General features: G+C 49.0%; 1 protein-coding gene across 1 annotated transcript in view; it reads left to right on the top strand.

Annotated features, from left to right (window-relative positions):
- The first annotated feature begins 12,011 nt into the window (after nucleotides 1-12,011).
- LOC144479761 (growth/differentiation factor 15-like) overlaps nucleotides 12,012-13,265 on the top strand; it is a 35,399-nt gene continuing 34,145 nt past the window's right edge. Inside the window, exon 1 of the mRNA XM_078198796.1 lies at nucleotides 12,012-12,374. Coding sequence (XP_078054922.1) covers nucleotides 12,104-12,374 — 271 coding nt within the window. The 5' untranslated portion in view covers nucleotides 12,012-12,103. The remainder of the gene's footprint in view (nucleotides 12,375-13,265) is intronic.

Consider the following 13,265-nt stretch of genomic DNA (forward strand, 5'->3'; position numbering starts at 1 on the left):
CCATCTTCACCCCCACCCCACCCCAAGGGACAACAGGAGGCCACGTGTGCTGCCCGGTGATGACAGGCCCAGCCACTGTTAATATCAAAGGCCTGAGTTCCTTAAATAGTCGTTAATTCCCCACTGATGCTGGGATGAAAAGTTAATCACGGGCTTTGCCGTCCCAGATTTCATTCTGGTGGAGATGGAAGGTAGCGGGAAGCTCGCACGCAGCCTCCAGCCTGATTAAATCCCTCCCCACCTCCAAACACGCCACAGAGAGGGCAGATGATTCTCCTCCAGACACTCGAATTGTTGATGAGTGATGCCCACATGGGGCAGTGTTTAGGTCTCAGGTGTTTATTTTATTTATTAACAACTTAAATAACTTGACAGAGAGTGATCGTTTCAGCTTACCCAATTCCACAAAGACTGCTGGAATACACAAGAACATTAGAAATAGGATAAGTAGACCATTTGGCCCATTGCACCTGCTCTGCCATTCAATTCCATCGCAGCCGATCTTGGGCTCCATGTCCATTTTCCCACCCACTCCCTGGATCCTTTAATTCCCCAAGAGACAAAAGCTCTGTCTGTCACAGTCTAAAATGTATTCACGGTGGAGTATCTACAACCCTCTGGGGTAGATATTTCCAAAAGTATTCTGTTTTTCTATTCTTGTGACCAAAGTTAATAACTTTGCACTTACCATAGAACCATAGAAAATTACAGCTCAGAAACAGGCCTTTTGGCCCTTCTTGTCTGTGCCGAACCATTTTTTGCCTCGTCCCACTGACCTGCACTTGGACCAAATCCCTCCACACCCCTCTCATCCATGAACCCGTCCAAGTTTTTCTTAAATGTTAAAAGTGACCCCGCATTTACCACTTTATCCAGTAGCTCATTCCACACTCCCACCACTCTCTGCATGAAGAAGCCCCCCCCCCCCCTAATATTCCCTTTAAACCTTTCTCCCTTCACCCTTAACCCATGCCCTCTGGGTTTTTTTCTCCCCTAGCCTCAGTGGAAAAAGCCTGCTTGCATTCACTCTATCTATACCCATCAAAATCTTATACACCTCTCTATAATCTTATACACTTCCCTACATTGTACACTTCTCTACATTATACTCCATCTCGCCCACTATCTCTGTATCTCTTTGCAGTCTCTGTGTGTTCTCCACACAGCTTACATTCCCATCTACCTTAGCATCATCATCATAGATACATTGCTCCCTGTCTCTGCAATGTCACTGACCCTATTCACTGAAAATGCCCCATTTACATCTACTCACTACCTTCTATCTGTTAACCAATGATTTCTCTGATAATATTAAAATATTATCCCCAGTTCCACGAGCCCTTTTCTTCCTTATGAACCTTTTCAAAAGCTTTTTGTAAATCCAGGTATATTACACCTACTTATTTCCATTTATCACCCTTCCTCGTTACATCCCCAAAAAACTCGAATAAATTTGTCAAGCAGGATTTCCCTTCAGTAAAACCACGATTTGTTCCAATCATTTTGAACTTTTCTCAGTCCCATTGAAATGTAATAGATTTAAAAAATAATCAGAAAGGTTGGTGGAATGTCTGACTGACAGCTAAAGAGCTGGAATATGAAGCGGTTTTGGTCTTGCTTCAATTTAGACCACGTTAGACAACAACAAACAAAGAACAAAGAACAATACAGCACAGGAACAGGCCCTTCGGCCCTCCAAGCCCGCGCCGCTCCCCGGTCCAGGATTGAATCCTGAATCCAGGATCCCCGCCCAATTTTCCAGCCTATCTACATACCAATATCCTATCCACCGAGCTGTCCCTCACAGCTACGATGCTTTGTTCATTACAACCTATTAACTTACCCCCACCCCCCCATTCCAGACCATGTGATCTCCAGGGAGAGGCGAAAACCCAGAGTGAAAAACCCCAGGGCCAATATGGGGAAAAAAAATCTGGGAAATTCCTCTCTGACCCCCTGAGGCGATCGAAACTAGTCCAGGAGATCACAATGGCCCCGATCGGAAAATGCTTCCCAACGCTAGTCATTTCCACTTCCACGAACACCATATGAATTCCCTGCCCCCGAGACAGGTTCCCAACTATCCGCAGTCTCACTCTGTACTGGCACCAGCAAGATGATCATAGAATGAAGCCTTGAAACGAGAAACCAGGAACAATTAGCCCGCGCCGCTCCCTGGTCCAAACTAGACCACTCTTTTGTATCCCTCCATTCCCACTCCGTTCATATAGCTGTCTAGATAAGTCTTAAACGTTCCCAGTGTGTCCGCCTCCACCACCTTGCCCGGCAACACATTCCAGGCCCCCACGACCCTCTGTGTGAAATATGTCCTTCTGATATCTGTGTTAAACCTCCCCCCCTTCACCTTGAACCTATGACCCCTCGTGAACGTCACCACCGACCCGGGGAAAAGCTTCCCACCGTTCACCCTATCTATGCCTTTCATAATTTTATACACCTCTATTAAGTCTCCCCTCATCCTCCGTCTTTCCAAGGAGAACAACCCCAGTTTCCCCAATCTCTCCTCATAACCAAGCCCCTCCATACCAGGCAACATCCTGGTAAACCTCCTCTGTACTCTCTCCAAAGCCTCCACGTCCTTCTGGTAGTGTGGCGACCAGAACTGGACGCAGTATTCCAAATGCGGCCGAACCAACGTTCTATACATCTGCAACATCAGACCCCAACTTTTATACTCTATGCCCCGTCCTATAAAGGCAAGCATGCCATATGCCTTCTTCACCACCTTCTCCACCTGTGACGTCACCTTCAAAGATCTGTGGACTTGCACACCCAGGTCCCTCTGCGTCTCTACACCCTTTATGGTTCTTCCATTTATCGTGTAGCTCCTCCCTACATTATTCCCACCAAAATGCATCACTTCGCATTTATCAGGATTGAACTCCATCTGCCATTTCCTTGCCCAAATTTCCAGCCTATCTATATCCTTCTGTAGCCTCTGACAATGTTCCTCACTATCTGCAAGTCCTGCCAGTTTTGTGTCGTCCGCAAACTTACTGATCACCCCAGTTACTCCTTCTTCCAGATCATTTATATAAATCACAAACAGCAGAGGTCCCAATACAGAGCCCTGCGGTACACCACTAGTCACAGGCCTCCAGCCGGAAAAAGACCCTTCCACTACCACCCTCTGTCTTCTATGACCAAGCCAGTTCTCCACCCATCTAGCCACCTCCCCCTTTATCCCATGGGATCCAACCTTTTTCACTAGCCTACCATGAGGGACTTTGTCAAATGCTTTACTAAAGTCCATATAGACAACATCCACGGCCCTTCCTTCGTCAACCATTTTGGTCACTTCTTCAAAAAACACCACCAGGTTCGTGAGGCATGACCTCCCTCTCACAAAACCATGTTGACTATCGTTAATGAGTTTATTCCTTTCTAAATGCGCATACATCCTATCTTTAAGAATCTTCTCCAACAACTTCCCCACCACGGACGTCAAGCTCACCGGCCTATAATTACCCGGGTTATCCTTCCTACCCTTCTTAAATAACGGGACCACATTGGCTATCCTCCAATCCTCTGATTCTATGTTTCTATAGCATGCACTGTCCACGCCTTAGAAAGGATATATTGGCTTTGGAAAGATGTAGCATAAATTCACCAGAACGTTACTGGGGCTCCAATGGTTAAATGATGAGAAGTTTGTATTCCATGTTTTGTCCTCCCTCCTCACACACCCCACCCCATAACCCCCACACACCAATCCCCACACCCACTTCCAACCCCCCACACACCCACTTCCAATCCCCAATGCACTCCCACCTCCCCAGCTCAACTCCACTAACACTCACCCCCCCACACCCGTCACTATATACCCTATACACACCCCCAAACCATTCTACACAACGCCCAAGCTCCAGATACACCCACATTAGGCACATACAAGTCCCAACTCTCACCACGTACACAGACCCAACCCTATCCCCACCTTCGATCTGACCTGTTAGTTGCTGCATTGCTTTGTTTTCTCATATGCTGCTTCCACTGTTTAACCTGAATATAATCCTGTCAGCTTCACCAGCTCGACACCACAGTTTTCAGATTTGCCTGGTGCAATTCCTGGCAAGACAAACTACACTTTTAGAGTCGTAGAGATTTACAGCATGGAAACAGGCCCTTCGGCCCAACTTGTCCATGCTGCCCGTTTTTTAAAAAACCCCTAAACTAATCCCAATTGCCTGCATTTGACCCATATCCCTCTATACCCATCGTATCCATGTAACTGTCTAAATGTTTTTTAAAAGATAAAATTGTACCCGCCTCTACTACTACCTCTGGCAGCTTGTTCCAGACACTCACCGCCCTCTGTGTGAAAAAATTGCCCCACTGGACACTTTTGTATCTCTCCCCTCTCACCTTAAACCTATGCCCTCTAGTTTTAGACTCCCCTACCTTTGGGAAAAGATATTGACGATCTACCTTGTCTGTGCCCCTCATTATTTTATAGACCTCTATAAGGTCACCCCTCAGTCTCCTACGCTCCAGAGAAAAAAGTCCCAGTCTATTCAGCCTCTCCTTATAACTCAAACCATCAAGTCCCGGTAGCATCCTAGTAAGTCTTTACTGCAATCTTTCTAGTTTAATAATATCCTTTCTATAATAGGGTGACCAGAATTGCACACAGTATTCCAAGTGTGGCCTTACCAATATCTTGTACAACTTTAACAAGACGTCCCAACTCCTGTATTCAATGTTCTGACCGATGAAACCAAGCATGCCAAATGCCACCTTCACCACTCTGTCCACCTGTGACTCCACTTTCAAGCAGGGTTCATTGTCTGGTTTGATGGCATTGGTAGAATGTGTGGATACAGAATATGGTTATATATGTTGTAATCTGCCTTTAAGGGATAACAGCGTGACATCACTAGAAGGGAGGTGTGTCATGTGATCCAGTCTCAGTTTTACTTTGGCCTGTAAGCAGAGCGCAGCACACACAGCTCTGCTGCTGGTGGCTTCAAGCTTTCTTTCCATGTATATGTGTTCTCATGTGCCCCATCTTAATAAACAAATCCGTAAAGTATTTACTCAATCCCTTGTGAATGATTGGTGTCTTTATATTTTTATAGAAACCTAGTACAGTACACGTCCACTTCCGCTGATGGTCCACAGCTCTTCATGAATGCCCAGCTGCTGGAGATGTTTGTTCTGAATCCATTGTGTGATCTTAAGAACATTAGACTAGGAGCAGGAATAGACCCAATGGCCCATTGAACCTTCTCCACTATTCAACTTTCCCGTCCGCTCTCCAAATCCCCTCTGAGAGCAAAACGCCGTCTATCCCAGTTTTAAATGTATTCAATGATGGCACATCCCCAAACCTCTGGGATGGAGAATTTCAAAGATTCGCAATGCTTAGAGTGAAGAACCTAGTACCACACATCACCATGAAAATGGCCTTCAGTGGGAAGATGGGGCTTCATCGCTACAAGGACGGTGCAATGGTTACTCCTGCCAATACCACCATGGGCACAAATCCACAACAGGTAGATTGGTGAGGGTATGGTCAACTCACTTGTCCTTCTTGTTGGTTCTCTCATCACTTGCCGCAAGTCGTATCTGGCAGATATATTCCCCAGGACTCAGCCTACTCAGTCAGTAATGACACAACTGAGCCACTTCTGGTGATTGGCATCGAGAACCTTCACCCAGAGGATGTTCTGCACCCTTCCAATTAATATTCAACATCGAGGGATACTGATTCATTCGCTGAGGGGGCGGCAAAATGAATAGGAGGAAAGCAGCATGAGGTTTCCTTGCCCAAGTCTGACCTGGTGCCATAAAACATTGTGAGATCTGGAGTCAATGTTGTGGACTCCTGGGGCAATTCCCTCCCCACTGTGTAGCACTGTGTTGGGTCTGTCCTGCTGGTGGAATGGTGGAGGAGGGAGAGAATAGTGAACGTTTGTGGATGGGGTGCCAATCAAGCGGGGCTGCTTTGTTCTGGATGGTGTTGAGTTTTATGAGTGTTGTTGGAGCTGCACCCATCCAGGCAAGTGGAGAGTATTCCATCACACTCCTGACTTGTACCTTGTAGATGTTGGACAGGCTGTGGGGAGTCAGGAAGTGAGTTATTCCCCACAGAATTCCCAGCTTCTGACCTGCTCTTGAAGCCATAGTATTTACATGGCTAGTCCCGTTCAGTTTCTGGTCAATGATAACCCCTTCAGGATGTTGATAGCAGAGGATTCAGTGATGATAATGTCATTGAATGTGAAGGGGAGATGGAAAGGCAAAACGCTATCCATCAGAGGCAGCGTGGTTTTATGAAGGGCAAATCATGTTTGACTAATTTGCTAGAGTTCTTTGAGGATGTAACAAGCAAAGTGGATAATGGGGATCCTGTAGATGTAGTATATCTGGACTTCCAGAAGGCGTTTGATAAGGTGCCACACAAAAGGTTAATTCACAAGGTTAGATCACATGGGATTAGGGGTAATTTATGAGCTTGGATAGGTGACTGGCTGATGGACTGAAGACAGAGAGTCGGGATAAATGGGTTGTTTTCTGGATGGCAGAAAGTAACTAGTGGGGGAGTCACAGGGTTCTGTCCTTGGGCTCCAGCTATTTACAATCTATATTAATGACTTCATAGAATCATAGAACCCCTACAGTGCAGAAGGAGGCCATTCGGCCCATCGAGTCTGCACCGACCACAATCCCACCCAGGCCCTACCCCCACATATTTACCCACTAATCCCTCTAACCTACACATCTCAGGACTCTAAGGGGCAATTTTTAACCTGGCCAATCAACCTAACCCGCACATCTTTGGACTGTGGGAGGAAACCGGAGCACCCGGAGGAAACCCACGCAGACACGAGGAGAATGTGCAAACTCCACACAGACAGTGACCCGAGCCGGGAATCGAACCCGGGACCCTGGAGCTGTGAAGCAGCAGTGCTAACCACTGTGCTACCGTGCCGACTTGGATACAGGGATAGAGGCTCTGTAGCCAAATTTGCCGATGACACAAAAATAGGCGGGACAGTAAGTTGCAGTGAGGAAATAAGAACCTTACAAATGGATAGAGATAGGTTAGGAGAGTGGGCCAAAATGTGGCAGATGGAGTTTAATGTGGATAAGTGTGAGGTCAGGCATTTTGGTTGGAAAAATGGGAAGGCGACTTATTATCTAAATGGGAGAGACTTCGTGGTGCTCCGGTGCAGAGGGATCTGGGTGTCCTTGTTCATGAGTCACAGAAAACTAGCAGCAGGTACAGCAGATAATAAAGAAAGTGAATGGAATGTTGGCATTTATAGCTAAAGGAATAGAATATAAAGGTGAGGAAGTATTGCTGCAACTATACACGGCATTGGTGAGGCCGCACCTGGAGTATTGTGTACAGTTTTGGTCCCCGTATTTGAGGAAAGATGCAGTGGCATCGGAGGCAGTTCAGAGGAGGTTCACTAGACTGATTCCAGAGATGAGGGGTTTGTTGTATGAAGAGAGATTGAACAGTTTAGGCCGATACGCGCTGGAATTTAGAAGAATGAGGGGACATCAAATTGAGGGATACAAGATGATAAACGGTCTGGATAAAGTAGACGTGGAGCGGATGCTTCCTCTTGTGGGACATTCTAGGACGAGAGGCCATAGTCTTAGGATAAGGGATAGCAAATTTAAAACAGAGTTGAGGAGAAACTACCTCTCCCAAAGGGTTGTGAATCTGTGGAATTCGCTGCCCCAAAGTGCGGTGGATGCAGGGACAGTGAGTAAGGAGGAGTGAGACGGATTTTTAATTGGTAATGTGTTGAAGGGTTATGGGGAGAAGGCAGGAAAATGGGGATGAGCCATTCGAATGCTGGAGCAGACTCGATGGGCCGAATGGCCTAATTCTGCTCCTATATCTTATGAATTTGAACTTCTTTTCTGGAAGAAAAACAACCCCAACTTCTCTGATCTATCTCGCTAACTGAAGCTCTTCAATCCTGGGACTGTTGTCCTGAATCTTTCCTGCGCTCTCTCTACAATGAGTTTATAATCCAGCTGCTTCACATCTCTACCCAGTCCAGGTGTTAACGGCTGGGAATTTGACCACTGTCACACCCCCACACAAGCTGAGATAGCTCCAGGCCAACAAACTCTTTCAACTTTCAATGCAACTCAGGCTCCAAAGATCAGCTTTAAAATATTCACAAATATTCACGTAGCTTTGATGAAAGCATTTCAGTGTTCCCCTTGCAAATGCTTTCTTGCTGCGTTTTATCTTGCTTCAACATGTGCCCTCAGACTGCCAGCCTCTCTGGGAATCGCTTGGAGCTCTGCTCCTTCACTGACCGCCTTTATTGACACGCTTACCCAGTGTTTTGTTTGTGCAGATTAGCTCGTACTGGGTGGATATCTCGCTGGAGGAGTTCCCACCTCCTGCTCACTGTAACCAAGAATCTTCCCGAGGAAAACATTTCTTTGTTGTTTGAGAGTTGAACTGAATCGATCCCTGATTGGACCTCATACCTGCAGCAACAAATCGCTAAATAAGGGAACTAAAGCCACATAAACTAAAGAGGAATAAAAAAAGAAATTATCGATGTCAAAGCACGCTCACACTCGCTCACGCTCACACGTGCTCACGCTCACACTCGCTCACACTCGCTCATACACGCTCATGCTCACACTCGCTCACACACTCGCTCATGCTCACTCACACTCACGCACACTTGCTCAAACACACTCGCTCACACTCGCTCACACACACTTGCTCAAACACACACTCGTTCACACTCACGCACGTTCGCTCATGCTCACGCTCGCTCACACTCACACACTCGCTCACACACACTCGCTCACACACACACACTCGCTCACACTCACACACACACACACACACACTCACTCACACACACACTCACTCACACACTCACTCACACACACACTCACTCACACTTGCTCACACTCACACACACACTTGCTCATACACACTCACTCACGCACACTCTCACTCACGCACACTCGCTCCGCACACACACGCTCACTCGCTCACTCACACTCGCTCACTCAGACTCGCTCACGCACACACTCGCTCACACACGCACACTCGCTCACACACGCACACTTGCTCACACTCACTCGCTCTTCACACACACACTCACTCACGCACACACTCGCTCACTCACACACACTCGCTCACTCACACACACTCACTCACTCCGCGCACAGACGCTCACTCACACACACTCACTCACGCACACTCTCGCTCATGCACACACTCGCTCACGCACACACTCGCTCACGCACACACTCGCTCACGCACACATACTTGCTCACTTACACACACACTCACTCACACACTCTCACTCACTTACACACTCTCACTCACTTACACACTCTCGCTCACGCACACACACACACTCGCTCATTCACTCACTTGCTCACTCACACGCTCGCTCACACTCGCTCCGCACACAGTCACTCACACACACTCACACTTGCTCACACACATGCGCACTCGCTCACTCACGCACACACTCGCTCACTCACACACTTGCTCACTCACACGCTCGCTCACTCACACGCTTACACTCACACCCGCTCTGCACACACTCGCTCACACACCCGCACACTCGCTCACGCACACACTCGCTCACCCGCGCACACACACACACCCGCTCACACACGCACACTCGCTCACTCACACGCTCGCTCACACACTCGCTCACACACACGCACACTCGCTCACTCACGCACACACTCGCTCACACACGCACACACTCGCTCACACACGCACACACTCGCTCAAACACGCACACACTCGCTCACTCACTCACACATGCACACTCGCTCACTCGCTCACACACTCGCTCGCTCCGCACACACTCACTCACACGCACTCATGCACACTCGCTCACTCACGCACACACTCGCTCACACACGCACGCTTGCTCACTCACACGCACACACTTGCTTGCAAGCACTCGCTCTCACGCACACTTGCTCACTCACACGCTCGCTCACAATCACACTCGCTCCGCACACACTTGCTCACACACACACGCACTCGCTCAGACACACACTTGCTCACTCAAATGCTCGCTCACACACTAGCTCACACTCACACTTGCTCTGCACACACTCGCTCACACACACGCACACTCGCTCCGCACACACTCGCTCACACACACGCACACTCGCTCACACACACGCACACTCGCTCACACACACGCACACTCGCTCACACACACGCGCACTCACTCACACACACGCGCACTCACTCACACACATGCGCACTCGCTCACACGTGCACACTTGCTCACACACTCGCTCGCAAGCACTTGCTCACACACACACACGCTCACACACGCGCACACTCGCTCACACACGCGCACACACTCACTCGCACACACTCGCGCGCAAGCACTTGCTCGCACGCACACACACCCGCTCACACATGCACACACATTCGCTCACGCACACGCTCATGCACATGCTCACACTCGCTCACGCGCACACTCGCTCGCACTCACCTACTCGCTCACACACTCGCTCACACACTCACACTCACTCACTCACACACACACTTACGCTCATACTCGCTCACAAGCACACACACTCGCTCACACTCCATATCTCCAGGCTAATACTCTGGGGTCAGAGGTTCAAATCTCACCCCAGCTGATGGAATTTAAATTCAATTAATAAAACTGGAACTGAAAGCGAGTTTCAGTAACAGCGACCAGGAAACTGTCAGCAACTGTTGTCAAAACCCATCTGGGTCACTAATGTCCTTTAGGGAAGGAAATCTGCTGTCCTTACCCGGTCTGGCCTATACGTGACTCCAGAGCCACAGCAATGTGGTGATTCTGAAACAGCTGAGTGGGACTCTCAGGTCAAGGGGCAATTAGGAATGGGCAACAAATTCAAGCCTGGGCACAAGAAAAACATTCACAAACACACAGCATTTAACACTCACTCTGACACACTCTCCCTCACACACTCACTCTGACACACTCTCCCTCACACACTCACTCTGACATACTCTCCCTCACACACTCACTCTGACATACTCTCCCTCACACACTCACTCTGACACACACTCCCTCACACACTCACTCTGACACACTCACTCACACACTCCCTCTGACACACTCACTCACTCTGACACACTCTCCCTCACACACTCACTCTGACATACTCTCCCTCACATACTCACTCTGACATACTCTCCCTCACACACTCCCTCACACACTCACTCTGACACTCACTCTGACACACTCACTCCCTCTGACACACACTCACTCTGACACACACTCCCTCACACACTCACTCTGACACTCACTCTGACACACTCACTCTCCCTCTGACACACACTCACTCTGACACACTCTCCCTCACACACTCACTCTGACACACACTCACTCACACTGACACACACACTCTGACACACACTCACTCACACACTCACTCTGACACACACTCACTCACACACTCACTCTGACACACACTCCCTCACACACACACCCTCACACACTCACTCTGACACACACTCCCTCACACACACTCCCTCACACTCTCACTCTGACACACACTCACTCTGACACACTCCCTCACACACACTCACTCTGACACTCACTCTGACACACTCACTCACACACTCCCTCTGACACACACTCACTCTGACACACTCTCCCTCACACACTCACTCTGACACACACTCACTCACACACTCCCTCACACACAGCATTAAACTCACTCAGTCTCCTTTGTGTCGGAATGGTTTTATTCCATTCTCGGTCGGGAGTGGGAATTCCGTTGGGAAGAGTTGAGAGGATCCTTCCTGTGCCAGTGAGTCTGACAGCAGAAGGAAAGTGTGTCACTGAGAGGAAGAGGAAACGGGACTGAAGCAGTGAGAATCCTTCAGTAAAAGTTCGGCAATGCTGAGAGTGAGTGAGTCAGAGTGGAGCCTCCCACCCAGCCTGACTCCACCTGCTTCGGATCAGAGGGATCCGCTCCTGCAGGTAGCGAGAGGGACCCTCCATCCACACCCAGGGAATGGGAATGTGTCCCGTGTCCCCACAAAGCAGCGCCTGAGCCCCGGGATTCAGGCAGGATCGGCTGCAGCTCCCCCCCGGCTGCAATGCCTCTGCTCTGGGTTACTGCCTGGCTGCTCCTCGCTGCCACAGGTGTCCAGACAGGAGCCCAGGAGCAGCACAGAAAATGGTTGCAGATTGAAGCTGTGAAAAGGGGAATTCTGGAGGCGCTGGGATTGGAAGAGCCGCCAGTAATCAGAAAACATGGGAAGAGGGGGGAGGAGGAGAGGATGTACCAGCTTTTCCTGCAGAGAGGAAGCAGCAGCCAGCGGAACTCCTCCAGCTCCGGCAGATCACTTCATGTCCTCCCAGTGCAGAGTGAGTACTTCACCCAACAAATCCACATCCTGCATTCCATCAACTCAGTTACTGCACAGTCAGAGAGAGAGAGAGTGTGACAGAGAGAGAGTGACAGTGAGAGACAGAGTGTGACAGAGAGAGAGAGACAGAGAGAGTGTGACAGAGAGAGAGTGTGTGACAGAGAGAGAGTGTGTGACAGAGAGAGAGAGAGAGTGTGACAGAGAGAGTGTGACAGTGAGAGAGAGTGTGACAGTGAGAGAGAGTGTGACAGTGAGAGAGAGGGAGTGTGACAGAGAGAGCGTGACAGAGAGAGAGAGAGAGAGTGTGACAGTGAGAGAGAGAGTGTGACAGAGAGAGAGTGTGTGACAGAGAGTGTGTGACAGAGAGAGAGAGTGTGACAGTGAGAGAGAGTGTGACAGTGAGAGAGAGGGAGTGTGACAGAGAGAGAGAGTGTGACAGAGAGAGAGAGAGAGTGTGACAGTGAGAGAGAGAGTGTGACAGAGAGAGAGAGTGTGACAGAGAGAGAGAGTGTGACAGAGAGAGAGTGTGACAGAGAGAGAGAGAGTGTGACAGAGAGAGAGAGAGAGTGTGACAGAGAGAGAGAGAGTGTGACAGAGAGAGAGTGACAGAGAGAGAGAGTGACAGAGAGAGAGAGTGACAGAGAGAGAGAGTGACAGAGAGAGAGAGTGACAGAGAGAGAGAGAGAGTGACAGAGAGAGAGAGTGACAGAGAGAGAGAGTGACAGAGAGAATGACAGAGAGAGAGTGTGACAGAGAGAGAGTGACAGAGAGAGAGTGTGACAGTGAGAGAGAGTGACAGAGAGAGAGAGAGTGTGACAGAGAGAGAGAGAGAGAGTGTGACAGTGAGAGAGTGTGACAGAGAGAGAGTGACAGAGAGAGAGAGAGTGTG

This window comes from Mustelus asterias, chromosome 26 (genome assembly GCF_964213995.1).
Source record: "Mustelus asterias chromosome 26, sMusAst1.hap1.1, whole genome shotgun sequence".
NCBI lineage: Eukaryota > Metazoa > Chordata > Chondrichthyes > Carcharhiniformes > Triakidae > Mustelus > Mustelus asterias.